This window comes from Coccomyxa subellipsoidea, assembly GCF_000258705.1.
Source record: "Coccomyxa subellipsoidea C-169, whole genome shotgun sequence".
Lineage (NCBI taxonomy): Eukaryota > Viridiplantae > Chlorophyta > Trebouxiophyceae > Coccomyxaceae > Coccomyxa > Coccomyxa subellipsoidea.
Window position 1 is genome coordinate 1,608,313 of NW_005178033.1, and position 16,328 is coordinate 1,624,640.

Genomic DNA, 16,328 nt, shown 5'->3' on the forward strand with positions numbered 1-16,328 from the left:
AGCTGCAAGACCCGCAGCCCGGCAGCGCGCCTCGTCCGGCGCCCGCCAGCGGATACCAGCAGCAGCCACCGCCGCCGCCGCGCGCTGCGGCTGGTTCAAATTCTGCCTCCGCCAAACCTGCTGCGAGGGCGGTTGTTCCCGGCAAGGGCTCCACCGCGCCGTCTCCCCAGGAGGCTCGCCCAGTGCGCAGCCAGCCTCGGGCTGCGGACGTGAGGGCGGCTGCCGATGCAGCGGCGCCCGCGCGTGGCAACGCAGGAGCACCCTCGTTCGCGGATGTCGCTCGGCCAGGGCACCCAAGAGCGGTCAGAGAGCAGCCCCAGCCGGCGGCAGCCAGCGTCCCGGATGCAGAGGCGAGCAGCGCCTTACAAGGGAAGCCATCGCCAGGCAAGGTGCCCGGACCTGTGCAGTTGCTGCCACACATCACGGCTCCACCTGCTGCTGCTGAGGGGACGCCTGGAATCTCAGCTGAGCGAGCAGACACAGGGCGAGCTGCTGCAGACGAGGGTGCTCCGCTGCAGTTTGGCTCCCAGCCACCGGTGTTGGCAGCGCAGCCGCGGCACCAGTTGCCCCCGCAGGCGACAGCCGCCACCCTGGCGCCGATTGCCAGCAGCAGGCCGCCTCCCCAGGCAGCGGCACCCCCGAAGATCCTCGCGCCCTCACCACCCTCGACAGCACCCAGCTCGGGCCTGTCAGCCCTGGCCAAGATCTGGCGGCCCACTGCCTCAGAACTGTCCACGCCGGAGCACCTCATCGGGCCATTAACAAGCAGGCCTTTGCTGGCGGACGAGCTCGGGGTCGGCAATGCTGAGGCAGACTCCGCGCCTCCAAAGCCACAGGTGCTTTATGAGGGCAGCGGGTCGGCGGTGCCCATCAGTGCGGCGCCGGCCGTGTGGCGCAGCGGATTGCACGCTCGCAGCGTGGACTGGAGCTTCCCGCGCAACGGCTCCGGCACTTCTCTCAGCTCGCTCGCGCCACCGCCGCAGGTGGGCTACCACTCGCTGGTCTCAGGTTCTTTTGTCAACATCTTTGCCCTATGTATGTTGCTGCCCCACACGCTGATTTGAAAATCTCGCTTGCAGGCGAATGGGGGTTTGTTCCTGGACAACGGCTCGGATCGGGTGACCTGCTCCAGCCTGGAGAGCAGCGCCAGCCTGTGCCTGGCGGAGGGCACGCCGGCCGCCGATCTTGGTGACGGCGCCTCGGCCAAAAATATGTCGCGGCTGCAGTACAGCTCATCGCCGCTGAATCACATGAGCATGGGCTCCGGCGGCATCCACGCAGCCGCGGCCGGCGTCCGCGCGTCGCCCGAGCCGCCCAAGGACTACGCAGCCGTCCTCAATGACATCTGGAACAGCCCCCAGCGCGAGCAGCCGCCCGGCGCCGGCCCCGCTGCTCCCGCAGCAACACCTCCGCCCAAAGCCGGCGTCAGCGGCAACAATTCCGAGGTACAAATGCATACTTAGTTTCACATGATCCCATATGCCGTTCTGTTTTGCAGAGGAGATGACTAGCAGTTCAAATTGTACGTACATAACATCTCTCTTTCTCTAGAAGACATCTCCACGATTGTACTGTCGCGCTGAGGAGTGGACCTTTGGCATATGCAACATGCAAGAGGTCTAGGTTCTATGTTGCAGGCAGTGCATGAAGCGCAAGAAGCTGAGGCGGGGTGTGGCTCTGGGCAGGTGCGGCGGATGGCGGAGGCGTACCAGCTGACGTGCCCCATCACGAGGGAGCTGATGCGCGACCCAGTGGTGGCATCGGACGGCTACACCTACGAGCGTTCGGCCATCGAGGCCTGGATGGCGACCACGGGGGTCAGCCCCCGCACCGGGCAGCCCCTCAAGCACAAGGACCTGGTGCCCAACCTCACGCTGCGCGCATCCATCAGCATCCTCATCCCCCGCTCCTGCCTCAGCACCCATTTCTGAGGGGTGGATTGAGCTTCTGGGTCCACTGCAAGAATTAGTGCCATCGGTACAGTATTGGTAGGTTAGGCCCACTGCAATTGGTCAGGCGGCATGCGCATCCTGTAAAAGATACCCTGTAATGTAGCTCTGCTCTGTACATGTAGCTTAGGATAGTCGAACTGTGAGCATTGAATGGAGCTCACTGCTTTTGGAGCATTGGACCCCCTTGTAGCAGGGGCTGCATTGAAATTTCTATGGATGGTAGGTTGCTCTGTGGGGTTTGTTTTTGGTTTGAGTGAGAGTGTGTGGTGTGAGATCTTGGTAGCTGCTGTAGATCTTTGATATGTATCTTTGGAATCCTTCGCAAATCATGACATGCTGCACTGGGGGAGGCTCCACTCTTTGGGTGTTTATAAGTTGCGTCAGGCTCTTGTTTAAACACCTCTTTTAAGGCAAGAATATGGGTATCGGATCGGAGTAAAGTGGTCACGCTTGATCTAAATTGCAATGTCGTTCCCATGATATGTCGGCCGGCCTTAGCGCCACAGAAATGTAAGCAGGTTCTTGGTGTGCTCAATGTTGATATCAACAGGAGTTGTGACTTTCATTCTGATATCAAACTGCGGTATTCGAGCCCAAGGAACAGCATCGCTCTTCTCGGCAAATGGTTCTATGACACAGGCTTAACATTAATACATCTTGTATGCTTCAAAGCTGTCAGTGTATCAGCTAATCGCCATATTACTGTGCACATTAATGAATCAATATTTGATACCCTCCAAAAGGTTGACAGGTGGGAAGTAGACAACACAATGACGTATACACAGGCACTCCGGTCATGACAATGTCAAGACCTACATGAGGTACATCACACCACGCTCAGAACAGCACAAGATGTACACCACATGCGCCGCACTTGATTGAGTATACCCGCACACACAGACTGCAGTCACAGGGCCATGCTGATCATCCAGTGTCGTTCACATCATTTGCCTCCTCGCTCTCTGCTACACTGTCGGCCTGGGCAGCCTCCTCAGCAGGTTGACCTGTGGCTGTCCCAGCATGTGCAGTGTCTGCCACGTTTGATGCGTCTATTCCTGCTGCTTCCGCTGCAGTGTCTGCGCCTGCCGCACCAGACACCGGCACGAGAAGGGCAAAGAAGCTGTTATCGGCCATCTGCAGCCCCATGAGGCGCTGCCCGGAGGCGGACGCCTGTGGCATTTCCTCGTCACCGCCTGCGAAGCACACCGCCTCCCCATCAAATGAGCCTCCCCATGGACCAGTACTAGACAGGCCTATTTACATCACAATACACCCGTTGCAATGACCCAAGCTCTCACATCCCTACAAGACTGTGCAGGGTGTAGGACTCAAAGTGTGTGTGGTATGTGTAAGTGTGTAAGTGTGTGCGCTACAGTATAGACCTGTAGCCCACCTGATGCCGGCTCCACAGCGGGGTGCGGCGGCGTGGCGGGTGCTCCGGTGTCCTCGCTCGGCTGCGCCGCGGCGGCCGCCGGGGCCTCGCCGTCGGCAGCAGAGGGCGCGTCTGGCGGGGCATTCCCGTGCGCGGGGCCGGCGGTGTCCAGCAGATGGCCGTGCGCGAGTATGGCGGCGGCGGCGAGGTTGCCTGGGGCGAAGGGGTCGGCGGTGGCGGGGCGGGGGCCGCCGCGGTGCGCGTGGGGGATGGGCGCGTCGGGCTCCTCCCAGGCCATCTGCATCATGTTGAGGATCTGGGACATGTCCATGTCCGGGTTGGCCGCCTGCAGGATGTGCAGAATGTTGGGCGTCACCGCCACCTCCCTCATCCGGTGCTCTGCACAGAACAGCACACAACTCCACTCAGCATGTCTCACTCCCCACACGGCGGTCATTGTAACCACAGGAATGACGGTTATACTCTGCCAAGAGCAGCCAGGTGTCGCTGTAATCTGTGCAGATGGACAAGTCTACATGCTGCCAAGTTCTCAGGCGGATGGGAGTGTTTTGTGCAAGGATGGCTAGGGCAAGGGTGACTGGCTGACCTGCAGTGTGGTGCTGGTTGAAGCGGCCGTGCACATTTGAGCGGCGCTCGTAGCAGGCGACGCAGAGGTCAAAGCCAACGCGCTCTGGGCAGTCCAGACACTGGTACCGCTTGCCTGCAAGGCCAGCTAGCACTCTTGAGCGGACTGCAAATCCATTTTACAATTAGGCACCAGTGGTGCCGCACCACCTCAGGAGGAGCACGGACACAAAGTGTTGCATGCTGCGGAGCCGTTGCTCGCACCTACTATAGGATACTGTCCGCAGAAGTCGCAGCCGATCCTGCAACAAAAGGAAAGCTATACGTTACTTGCAACTTCTGGGCAACATAGGCTGAGACACCAATCGTTGTCAACATGTGAATGTGAAAGTCACACGTGTCACCAATTGTCCTCATAACATACAGCCGCACCCAAAGTGCGTCATATTGCTTTGCAGCCGGCTCTGAATGGCAGCAGCAGGACCAGTCGGCGTGGATGGCTCCTGCTCTTCTTCTAAGGCTTCATCCACAGCTGTCTCGCCATCAGGATCAACATCCCCTGCAGCAGCATCACCCATCTCTTCACAGCCAATTTCTGCTTCCCCTCAGGTTCCCGTGCATGAGCACTCTGACTGATCATGATTCTCTTGGTGTACTGATTAGAATAATTGGGGACACCAGGGGCGCACCCTCAGGTTGCTCAGAGGGAGAGGGCGCTGAGCTGGCGTCCACATTGATGTCCATGGTCTTGCGCTTTGCGCGCTGGCACGCTGCCTCCGGCAGGGCAGCATCCCCCTGCTGCTGCTGCTGCTGCTGCTGCTGCTGAGCTATCGCGCGCATGCCGCTCTGCAGCCTGTCAAAGTCTGTGCTGGGAAACAGCTCATCCACCAGGTCCTTCATCTGCACCACACGCCCACAACATGTCCACTCTCCTGTCATGAACTTGGCCTATGGACGCAAGACTCAGGGCTGTAATAGGACACCGCTGGTGAGGGCAGCCATTGAAAGCCAGGCAAACTTCTTGCAGTGGAAAGGTGGAGGACAAAGAGGAGGCAGACCTTGGTGCAGGGCTTGGGCTGTGTGACGGAGATGGCGCCGCATCGAGCGCAGGGCTGGCCGGAGTCTGGGACGCAGCCGCTGCACACCGCGCAGCCGCAGTTGAGAATGACAGGCTCCCTCAGCAGCTGCGCACAGTCCGGCCTGCTGCACAAGAAGTCTGCCAGGCTCCAGCGCGTGTCCTTGGCCGGCACCGCCTGCGCCACAACATCCATATGTCAATGGCCGTGGTCCACTGCATTCGTGCCTCTATTGCCTGGGCGGGTATCTGTGAGGTCTCAGGATACTTGTATGTGTGAGGCTGGAGGGGAGAAGTAGGTACCTTTGCAGGGACGTTCTCACTGATCGCCGCTGGTGGAGAGACCTCAATTGAGTCGACTTCCTCCTCTTGTTCATTCTCTGTCAGTGAAGGGGGAAACATATGTATCAAGACACACCAACATCCAATGCGCACAATATAGTAACTTCTCTGATGTGGAGCTAAGAAGGGCGCACAAGTCGATCAAACTCAGCAAATGATGCTTGGCTAGCTTCAACCCAGCTTGCCCTCACCTCTTGTCTCCTCTGCACGGCTTTCGTAGCTTTCTGGGAAGGCTCGCAATAGAAAATGATGCAACACATTGCACACCTGCACAATCACAACCCCTATCTGAATCTTCTCCTGATAGGTGGTGACTCACACAGCTCTCTGGAAATAACCCTGATACGGCACAATACTCGGCAGATCAGAGTTAGCACTTGGCATATCAGAGTCAGAGAACGCACGTCTGGGAAGTGTCCAAACGAAGACCGGCACAGAGGGCAGCGTGAGCTATTAAAGGGACTCATCGCTCTGTGCATGCACCAGAAACAAAACAAGTGGCCACAAACTGCCGATGTGGGCTTGTAGAGAAGGTCCGGGCAAATTGGACAGTTCCATTCCTCTGCCGTGTTCATCAGACCCATTGCCATTTCGCTATTCTCACAAGGACCTTTGGCTCTGTCACAGTCCTATGCACCTTGTGTGTCTCAAAATTTGGACAACGTTCCACTGTGTCGAGCGCCCAGATCTGCAAGAGATAGCGCACTATTCCAATATCTCGGCTATTTTAACAGCAGAGGTATGAGTTTGATGTATGTGTTCATGTCACAGATCAACCTGATTGCAGCGGGGGGCAAACGGGGGGTCCGTTTCTTGGCAAGTTCTTCGTGATGCTGACCATCCTGGGATCTGGGATGAAAATCAACCAGAATTGAAAAAAATTGAGACAAGAAATACAGTTGCAATGATATATACCTTGTGAGCGTATCACCATTTTTATATATCTTTTTGGTTCAGTTTTCCATCTGAGCTATCCTGGTGCGCTACCTAGAACCTGTCAAGGGGACACGACAGCATGGCAAGAGGCCTTGGAAAGTTGGTTGGAAAGGAGATTGACGCGAACCAGGATCGTGGAAGTTCTCAGATTAAGAAGGAAGACCCATCACCATCGCCAGTGAATCTCGGCGATCAAGCAGGCCTGAAGCGCGGTTTGGACGACTGTGCTGTTTCTGTACGATTTACTTACTCTTACATGGTTTCTTGATGCACGTTAGTGAAATGACGGTCCCTGCCCTCTTCACATCTATGCTTGATTACACCTCCAATCTCATCGTCTGAGGATATGGTGTGTGTACAGACCATCTTGGATGCAGGCTACGAAGAAGAGTTTTTCGTTAGCAATGTGAAAATTGGGCTCGGAAGCATCACGTGAGTGCTTGCAGTTTCCCCACCTGCTAAAAGTATTCTCTGTATCTGTTCTCAGACATTTGGTAAAAGCAAATCTAACCCAATTGACAATGCATGCAGGATTGCGATTGCTCTACTGGCACAATTCTACCCCAAGAAGTATCCAGACAATTGGCTCATCCTCCTGCTGTGCCTAGTGTTCTATGGCGTAGGAAGTGCAGCGCTCTCTGTCTTCACCTCCCTCGCAGAAGAGGACAGCTTCCTCATCACAAAGCCCAAAAAGGTGAGCTCAGTGTAAACCTCGTGGCCATGACTTGGACAAAGCACACTATGCCACCCACACTGCGTGACCTATGCATTCACAGCATAATTTGCAAAGTGGTTTGCAAACCTGGGGCACCATGATGACCACAGTCCCTTGATGGCAGGTGGCTGGCGATTTGGTGTTGCGTCTGTCATCACGCTTACCGCGCTACTCTGATGAGTACAAGCTGGTGCTGGACAGTGACCGGAATCGAGTGGTCTCGATCGCCAACTTGTGGCGACATGATCCCAGGTACGCCTGTGCAATGCTGATCAACAAGGTAGTCCCACTAGGAAATGGCCCGCACGTCGGCACTAGCTTCATCATATCGTAGTCCTCTACTTTCATCGATCTGTGATTTTCCTGCTGTTTCGAGCGCCTTAGTCCTTGTTCCTGCAGCTCCATACTTATTTATGCAGGCCATGTTCTGGTGCCCTGACATTGGCGAGCTCCTCCCCAGCACTGGGCGGACTGAATATTGCTTGAAAACACAGTCAGTGGAGCAGTGCAAAGCTTCACAGGCTGTGCTGCTTCGTGTTTGCAGGAAGGACAGTGCCATCCTGTCTCGGAGCCTGACAGAGTTCTATGATGACAAGGGCTTCCTGCACGAGGAAAAATTCGCAGCAGAGGTGCAGAAGCTTTTGACTGACTTTGAGAAGAGCTACAGCAACAAGCTCATGAGTGGACTTGAGAAGGGCTACAAGAAGGTCAAGTGACAGTGCCTTGGATATGCTCCCACTGTCCTGTACAGACTGGACATGCTCAAGCGCCTATTATGATGCTGCTCGAGAATAAGGGTGCCAGCCTCTACAGAAGTCTTGTTGCTGGACATAATCTGCCAGGGACATTTGACATGCACATTCCGAGCGCGTAAACCTCTGTGTGAAATCAATACAAGAATTGTTCACCACCAGTCTCAGACAGGAAGGGCTTCTTCATGTGTTAGAGGTCCACATTGCAACGAATTGGCTAATAAAACATACGAGGTTGAGCACAAACAAACAATGTACCCTCAAAACAGCTAATTACTAAGTCTCGCTAACTGACTACGGAGCTTCATTTCGACCCAGACACAGAAATCTACATCCAGTGTATGTCAGTCACAAGATATCACATTTATTTAGTCAGCTGCTTTGAGGTTTGGTCGCAACCCCGGTTCTTGGATGGGGGACAGCAGCCAGCTGGATGGTGGGCGGCAGGCCACGATGAAGGCGCCGAGCCTCTTGTGCAACGATCTGAGCCATTGCTCGATAGCTGAGCTCCGTCACGCCCGCCACATGGGGCGTCAGAACAACCCTGTGCACGTGTCACACCCCTCTTTCTCAGTCATTCTTGCCATGAACTCACTGCTCTTTCAACAGGAATGTACTTGCATGGAGTAAATTGTTGTCCCAAGCAGACAATTATTTGGTGGGGTGGTGATGGTCACACCTGGGGTGCTGAGCTACCCAGTCCTGGGGATCAAATGGCTCTGTCCAGTGGACATCCAAGCCAAGGCCGCCAATGTGGCCGCTCTTCAGGCCAGCACGCACAGCACTGTAGTCCAGCAGACCACCTGATGGTTTCGCACCAAACGCAGCAGTTCAGGAATGCGGCTTCTGAAAGCATGTACAACAATCCGATCCGCTGTGCTTATTAATATACATGTAATGTTTTTTACGCCCCACTAGATTGCATTGCAGGGACTGCTACTGCATTTGTGTTCGAGACTAGCGCCTTTTGCAACAAAATTGTGCAAGCAGCCAGCGTGCCAGGACAACATATCAAGGGGCTTGTGTTGCAAGGAACACACCTCTGGCGACGTTGACAATGATGACGCCGCGCTTGCAGGCAGACAAAAGATCTTCGTTCACAAAGCCCATGGATGAGCTGTCCTGGGAGCAGGCGACGATGATGACATCAGCGCCAGCAGCAAAGCGGCGCATGTCACCCCAGCCGCCCTTGTCATCCAGCAGGGCCTCTGCAGACGCATCCGCTGCCTGGCCCCATGAGCTCCGCCGCACAGCCGTCACCCGCGCCCCAAATGGACGCAGCCTGCCTCACACGGCTTTTGTCAGGCTCCGTGCTTGAGATAACTGTCAAGAGAGCATGTTTTGCGCCAGGCACATCTGGAATAAATGCATGCTCGAATGCAGAGAGCTTCCCTCGGAAGTATCTGGTCAAAATAAGGCAGCAAGGGCAGCCAGAGTGGGAGCTCAGTACCGTGGCAGAAGCTCCTTTGCAATGCCCCCAAAGCCGACAATGAGCACATTGGTGCCAAACAAGGTGCGGCCGAGTGGCACGCCGACTCGCCTCTCGGCAATGGACTCCGCGCATGCATGTGAAGAGCGCAAGCAGGCCAGGGTCAAATAGATTGCCATTTCTGCACAGGAGAGCGCGTTCCCAGTCCCCTCGCTCGGGATGTTTGACACCCAGATGCCCCTCTCTGTCGCCTGTGCAGAGAAACCAGTGCTCCTTGGCATCTGACACTTTTATAGACTCCAGCATGCTGCCAGTCTATGGAACCCATACAGAGACAATCTGATCCCAGAAATAGCAAATGTTTGAATGAAGCAAAGAGTTTCCAGTTGCAAGTCTTCAGGATGGGCGCAATGGCTGCGAAAAGCACCGCTGGGATATCAATTCCTTCCACGCCGACTCCATACTGCAGTATCGCCTTCAGGCGTGGTGCTCTGGAAAGCATGTAAGAGTCCAGTCGGGCCATCAGGGGCACTGCCAAGTCTGTAGATCCAATGTGCTGTCCGACCTCCTCACGCGGGCAGCAGGACACCTAACACAGGAACACTGGTCCTCAGTCATGAAGCGGACAAAAGCAGGAGTATCATAATGTTAAGCAGCATGCAGTGCTTGATGCATGCATGCCAGCCAGAAAGCCTCACCTCTATCTCTGCATCATCTTGCAGCGCCTCTTTGGTGAATTTGTAACCCCAATTGAATTCCTGCCCGCAAAATAGGACCCGAAAGACATCCACAGCACATGAACCCATTTGGCGACTCCGGTCCAGAGGGCAGGGGTTCAATGTGCGTAGCATGCGCGCTGTTGCACACACAAGCAATCCTCTCAATCCCAATGGATTGACAGGCTAAGTCAAATCGAGATAGTAAATCTGACACTCATTGGGAAAATCCTCAAAATTGCACAGCATCCCTATGGGGCAGAATTACCTCACGAGGCATTAGCTGGTCCCTTCAAGAAAACTTCCCATTGCGGTGAATCATCCCTTGAAATTCCCACGTACTCTTCTAGCTGCCGTAGAGAACTCACTGCCAGCGCCCGCTGTCTTTGAATCTCTTCGAGGGAGGACAGGTTCTGCATGCACCAAACCAGTGTGAATTGCTTCCACTGTACAATTCAATTCAGTCCAGTCATGTCTTTATGAAATGGAACCTAGGCACTCAAATGTCAAAGGGCTCTTTGAGACACACCTTATTAGCAGCAAACTCCAGCTTTATTTCCTGAACTATGCCGTCCCGCTTGATGCTCGGGAACTGCTTGGCAGCGCGGAGGATGTGCCTATAGAGTAGCGGTACTGACACTTGGCTCATGCCTTGCTTGGCTGTCAGACTCAAATGTCAAGGCAGGGTAGCATCACTTGAGCTCCCCTTCTCCTGGTTGATCTTGTGCCTGCTGGGACTTTTCGTAGCAGTCCCTCCAAGCTTGTACTTCTGCAGCAAATTGTCCCTGGGTCACGAAGATTTTAGATTGTTTGTTTCCTAGTACAACAGAAATCGCAACTCTGCAAAATAGCTGTGTCAACTCTGCACCTTTCTGGCAGGCCCGCCAATCACGGTTGTTCTCTGCCAGACAGACCTGAAGACAAACAAGAATTCCAGTCACAGGTCGAGCACGAGCGAAGTAGAGAGCAAAGCGATGGCCATTGACCGTCAAACTCACCTCTAGTTTTGCGAAGACCCGACCACACCCCTGCACGATAATGAAATGCTCAACACCCTAATCTAGCATCTTGCAGATGTGACGATATACGATAGAATAAAAGCAACAGACTGATGGCTGCATGACGTGAAATTCCACATCAAGGCCTTACCTGCTGATCAATGAACTCGTCAAAATCATCGTCCTCGTCTGTTGTAGATCTTGTGTGCGGAGCAGGAGGCTGCATCAAGGCTGCCCTTTGTGTGGGGACTGTCGTGGAAGCGAGCTGCAGCGCAGGGCACTTATGAAACCATGACAAATGCTGACGAATCGACCTCAACAGAAATCTAATGCGCACTCGTTTCTTTGTCCCGATGCCGGAAGGAAAACTGTAGGTGAACACAGAATATCATGATGTGTGTTATGTCAATTCCGTTCACTTGTTAGATTGGCAAAAGCGTTTCCATCTTCGTACTTCACATCCTAACCGACACTTATTGTTCAGAAAGACCAACTAGACATGTGGTCAGATTAGTAGTCCGTAAGGCTAACAATAAAGAGATGAGTTCCAGCAGTGGGCCAGTGCCGCGGTTTGCTAACGACCAGCCACGAGTGATTCAGCAACGAGGGAATGTGTTATTATCGACACTTAATTACATCGTGATAGGAAGTCTCCTGTTGGCAGTCTTCTTGAAATTTTCCTTACATTCGGTCCCCGAGGTGAGGCTTGAAGAACCAAATGAATGTCATGTGACAAGGTCGCATGCATCTGAAGTGCTCATTGTTCACAAGATTGACGGTGAGAACGAGGCATCGTACGCAACCCCCTGGTTGTAGACCGAGAAATTCAGAAGAATCTTCTGAAAAACTTGACAGGGTCATGTGGGAGTGTACTGGCGCGGAGGATCATTGCTTTCGAGAGTCACTGAGCCGGGCTTGAGGCTGAAACTGCCCTTCTTGGATCTCTTTTCACCCATCCAGGTGACCTTGCAAACAGACAAGGTAGCTGACATACCATGCGGCACGAAGGTGGGTTGCGCAGATGAAGTACCTTGACCTGCTTTTCCCTTCTCAGCAAGGCATGGATGCGACGTATCCTCAGCTGCAGAGTAAAAATTTTGGGGTGATTCGGCTTTATGGCAGCGCAGGGGGTTATGGTTTATTTTGACAAAGTTGAGGTGCGACTTGCGCTTCAAGGTCTGGCATGTCACAATTTGTTTGCTCAAAGCCACGTTCACTTGATCATGAACTGAATCCGAGATCTGGTGCTGTGCAGGTCGTTAACAGGTTGAAGAAAGAGTATGTTTTGGAAACTATTAGGGCATATGGCGAGGACTATGACAATCTGTGGATCTTTTCCAAGATTCATCATGAAATGAATCAGCTTTGCTCCCATTCCACACTGCAGGATATCTACATTGACAAGTTTGATCAGGTAAGGCACGCCTTGACAGTAAGACAAAGTGCCCGAGTGTGCCTTCTAGAAACCACGCCTCATTATTTGTGATGCCCAAATTCTGCCATGTGTAGAAATCATGACGATTGCTATGTCCTCGAACGCAGATTGATGAGATCTTGAAGGACGCCCTGCAAGCAGACTGCACAAAGTTTGCACCAGGCATAGAGATCTTCAGTGTGCGGGTGACAAAGCCGCGGCTGCCACCTGCCATAGAGGCAAACTATGAGGCCATGGAAGCGGAGCGGACCCGGGTGGGAGTGGCGAGAGAACGAGCTCTTGTCGTGACGCAGGAGGCTGAAACAGAACACCGGCGGGCAGTGATGATAGTGAGGGCTTTGCACCTCTCGACACTCTTCCTTCAGCTGAGTAGTATCTGGTGCAGATCCACTTGTTTTGCCAGAGATCTTGTCAAACCATGGGCATGCATTGCTTCAATGCAGGCAGAGAAGGAGGCTGAGACCAGTAGGATACACATGCAGCAGCTGCTTGCAGAGAGGCAGGCAGAGCAGATGCGGGAGACCATTCAGAACGAGATGTACCTTGCAAAGCAACGGATGCTTGCAGACTCAGACTACTACAGGTGTGAGTCATACAAGAGTCTATCTGATGGCCTTAGATTTGCCTTTGCTGGCTTTCTATATGCGTGCTGATGCATGTATGCTGCAGGATTTAGGGAGCATTTTTTTTATTTTGCCCATATATTTTAAAAAAAGGGTTATGCTGTGCATGCAGGACAATCCGAGAGGCTGAGGCAAATAAAGCCAAACTCACACCAGAGTACATTCAGGTGGCTTTTATGCAAGCAATAGCAAATAACACAAAACTGTACTTTGGCGAAAAGCTGCCAAGCATACTGCTCGATCTCCATAGGATATTGCCAGCAGCCCAAGGGGAAACCGCAGCTGTATAGCGCCTAAAAGTTGACGGATGCAACAAGTCTGTATTCCCAATTTGGAAACTTCAGCGTTGATGCGGGATTGCAGTGCCATCATGGTACTCTTTAGCACATTGTACTCCATGTCAAGATCTTCGAGAAGATCTAGATCAAGAACTTCTTCAAGAAGATGCAGCTTCCATGTGCAATAAAGGCATCCTAGCGTCCCTTAAAAGAAACTTATTGTTGTCCCCTCTTCACCTCCAGTATTAAAGGGCGCAGGAGTCCCCGTGACCAGCTTCCAGGTGGAGGTTATGCTTTCGAGAGCAAGATGCATGACCTCTGCAAGTTACAAGGATCATGCTTGTGTTCAGATCTGAGATATGACGCAATAATTTCAGTCACTACGAACCAACCACCTCTAGATCTATGTCACAGAATGGTACTTATTTCCACTAGCATGCATATGCACCCATTCTACAGCAACAAAAAATGCATGACTTAAACACGCAAGCTGTCGACACTTGTGATCGGTGGCTTTGGCCAAACGAGGCAGATATACAATTAGTGTGCGATCACACGTACACTTCTGGCCATTTATAGCAGCCTGCATGAGATGTGTGCACAGGTGCACAACAGCTCTGCATGTGCCATCACTTGCTAAAACAGCTAAAGCTTAAGTGACTAGATGGCTGTTATGATTTGGATTGCTCTGGGACAGGAATGGCAGCAGCAGGATGGCCAACAGAATGCACGCTAATGATGCTGATGCCAGCAGCGACCAGCCGTTGTTGGGATTTGATGGTGCTGCCTCACTTGCGTCGCCTGTTTGCCCCATCGCCATGTTGCGACTCGCCAATTCCTGCTCAGCAATTCCAAAATATGGCATGATGCTTTTAACAGGAACAGGCAATAAGTGAGCGTGGAGGAAGCACAACATCTTGGATGATGCGCCCAAAGCCCATGCTCCTGATGACACGGGTGCTCAGATCTGGCTGTTCTTCCTGCAGTTTGGTGGAAGTATCTCTTTATAAACATCTGCTCAGCCCTAGACGTTGCTGACATGATGAAGCACGAGAGCACGCACACCTGCTCGGCCTCAAGTCGGCGCTTCTGCTCAGCGATGTACTCGGAAAAGAGCTTCCTGAACATTGGATTGCGCAGATTGAACTCCAGGGAAAGTTTGGCAAGCCGCCTCTTCTCTGCCTTGCTTGTGGCAATGCTCCCTGTGGTGTGTGCCACTTCGTTCATGAAGGACAGCAGTCCGTTCAGGATGGTCCCAACACTCCACATGGGATTCCACGATTCTGCATTCACAAGGGAATCGTAATATTAAGCAAAGGTCAGCATCGAGCATGCAGATCTGTGGAGAGATCTGCCAGCACTGGAGAAGTTGTGAGAAGCTGCAGGCAGTTGCTGTTACGCACCAGGATGGAAGTCCGACATGGACAAGCACAACTTCTGCTGGACTGCAAATCGCCCGCTGGGAGTCAACATGATGATGGAAGGTGGTTTGTAAGGGTACTGCTGTGAAAAGATAACTTTCCTGCACGAGCACTCTAACTTCTCAAGCCATACTCAAGGCCAATAAGAAATCCCCTTTTAGACGAAGATTGACTGGCATTCATGGAGCTAAATCCTGTTCTGAAGTAGCAGGAGAATCCTCACCCATGGTACACTCCGCTCTCATAGTCGCTATTGGCTGAACCTTCAAGAACGTAATGCCACTCCAGAAGGTTGCTGGGCGAAGGATGTGCTTTGATGTTGGGTACGGGATCCTGAACGCGTCAGATGTTTCAGATCATTAGATCGATGGGACATAGCTGCTTATTCTAAGTGCCACAGATGCCCCCCAGAAGAAGACAAACCACAGCGGTAGTGCAACGAAGATACCAGCGAATATGATGCAAGCGCACCTTCAATAAGGACTTGTACTCTTTCTGCAGCCTGTTGACACAAGCTTTACTAGCCATTCCAGTCAAAATGATTGCTGGCCATCTGCTGGACCTGGTTTGCTGGCCATTTTTATGAAAGTGTGCTTTGCTGGGCCCTATGCATCTGCGAAGATTGCTCTGTATAAGGTACCTTACTATTGCTATCCAAGAGAACCAAGAAATGGACTGAACTTGTGGGAAGGACTAGATCGGACAGCAAATTCTCGGACGAGAATGATGACTCACCAAGTCCCAATTCCAGTTGCAAGGATAGCGGCTTCAGAAGTACCTTTTGATTTGATTTCAAATATACAAGCCCTGAACACGAATAATTGTTCCGAAAGATATAATGTATTATATGGCTCCATGATGAGATAAGAAATTGTCACGGTGCATCCAGCACTCAGAACACCTAGCGCTTCATTGCGTGACGCTACGTGTAGCACTTAGGCGAGAAAGGATGGGTAAAAACCAAGGACATAAGCAGCAACAAAGAACAAGGCATACAGCTGAGGATGGAGCTCCTGATCTTGGGACAGGTGAAGCATGACAACCCCCATTGCGTTTCTCAGCCTATTGTTTTGCTCTCCAACGAATAGTTCAGAAAATTCCTATCGTCACATGATACTGAAATGCAACGCTCTGCAATTGCTCAGGCGAATTCGGTGTTGATGCCAGCTTCCACACAGCAGAGTGGCACGCTGCACGTATTGCTGCCCTAACCACTGAGAGAATGTCCTGGGAAGACTGGAAAAAGAAGCAGAAAGATGAAGCCATGGCTGCAGAGGCCCAGGTAGGTCACCTACCATGCAGGCTCTGTAGTTCTGGCCCCTGCGCACCATCAAATGATTCGTACTCGGGCCGTCTGGATTCTACCAATTATGCCGAATGCCCATGTGTAGCTTACACTGCGGCGAGACAGAATGTCTGCAGAGAGCACTGCTCTGGGACCACCGTTGCTGAGGATTGTGCACAGGCGCTAACAGAAGAGCAGCAAATGCGGGAGTACCGTGCGCAGCTTGATGCTGATCGAGCAAAAAAGCTGAGCAAGGGCACGAACCATGCTGACCTCAGAGGAGCTGTGGAAGAGGCAAAATCCAAGGTAAGGGCTGTGCAGCATCCTAGGAGGCTGATGAATGCTGCTGTGACGGAATATCAGGCCAATATTTTTTGTCAATGTATGAGGCTGATACAGACATGCGACCAGTTT

The 16,328-nt window shown here is 52.7% G+C and overlaps 5 protein-coding genes across 5 annotated transcripts; 2 read left to right on the forward strand and 3 right to left on the reverse strand.

Moving 5' to 3' along the window:
* Window positions 1-2,876: 2,876 nt before the first annotated feature.
* COCSUDRAFT_66625 (hypothetical protein) lies at window positions 2,877-6,049 on the reverse strand (the record flags this gene model as incomplete). Its single annotated transcript, XM_005646923.1, has 10 exons — window positions 5,731-6,049; window positions 5,518-5,593; window positions 5,288-5,364; window positions 4,968-5,162; window positions 4,599-4,809; window positions 4,342-4,468; window positions 4,174-4,211; window positions 3,932-4,045; window positions 3,346-3,723; window positions 2,877-3,145 (listed from the first exon to the last, which is right to left on the reverse strand). Exons 1-10 carry the CDS (start codon window positions 5,914-5,916, stop codon window positions 2,877-2,879), a joined length of 1,671 nt encoding a protein of 556 aa, XP_005646980.1. The 5' UTR covers window positions 5,917-6,049.
* Window positions 6,050-6,608: 559 nt separating this feature from the next.
* On the forward strand, window positions 6,609-7,693 carry COCSUDRAFT_42744 (hypothetical protein; the record flags this gene model as incomplete). Its single annotated transcript, XM_005646924.1, has 4 exons — window positions 6,609-6,694; window positions 6,794-6,956; window positions 7,102-7,229; window positions 7,522-7,693. The coding sequence occupies 4 exons, from the start codon at window positions 6,609-6,611 to the stop codon at window positions 7,691-7,693; spliced, it is 549 nt and encodes a 182-aa protein (XP_005646981.1).
* A 408-nt stretch (window positions 7,694-8,101) lies between these two features.
* On the reverse strand, window positions 8,102-9,964 carry COCSUDRAFT_37061 (hypothetical protein; the record flags this gene model as incomplete). Its single annotated transcript, XM_005646925.1, has 6 exons — window positions 8,102-8,273; window positions 8,409-8,532; window positions 8,770-9,011; window positions 9,180-9,409; window positions 9,586-9,747; window positions 9,857-9,964. 6 exons carry the CDS (start codon window positions 9,962-9,964, stop codon window positions 8,102-8,104), a joined length of 1,038 nt encoding a protein of 345 aa, XP_005646982.1.
* A 1,269-nt stretch (window positions 9,965-11,233) lies between these two features.
* Window positions 11,234-13,543, forward strand: COCSUDRAFT_53813 (hypothetical protein). Its single transcript, XM_005646926.1, has 7 exons — window positions 11,234-11,571; window positions 11,728-11,880; window positions 12,000-12,029; window positions 12,128-12,286; window positions 12,415-12,636; window positions 12,751-12,890; window positions 13,043-13,543. Exons 1-7 carry the CDS (start codon window positions 11,413-11,415, stop codon window positions 13,218-13,220), a joined length of 1,041 nt encoding a protein of 346 aa, XP_005646983.1. The 5' UTR covers window positions 11,234-11,412; the 3' UTR covers window positions 13,221-13,543.
* COCSUDRAFT_29709 (UBC-like protein) lies at window positions 13,524-15,301 on the reverse strand. The gene is made up of 5 exons (XM_005646927.1): window positions 15,101-15,301; window positions 14,853-14,962; window positions 14,612-14,730; window positions 14,274-14,491; window positions 13,524-14,046 (listed from the first exon to the last, which is right to left on the reverse strand). The coding sequence occupies exons 1-5, from the start codon at window positions 15,155-15,157 to the stop codon at window positions 13,861-13,863; spliced, it is 690 nt and encodes a 229-aa protein (XP_005646984.1). The 5' UTR covers window positions 15,158-15,301; the 3' UTR covers window positions 13,524-13,860.
* Between the last annotated feature and the right edge of the window lie 1,027 nt (window positions 15,302-16,328).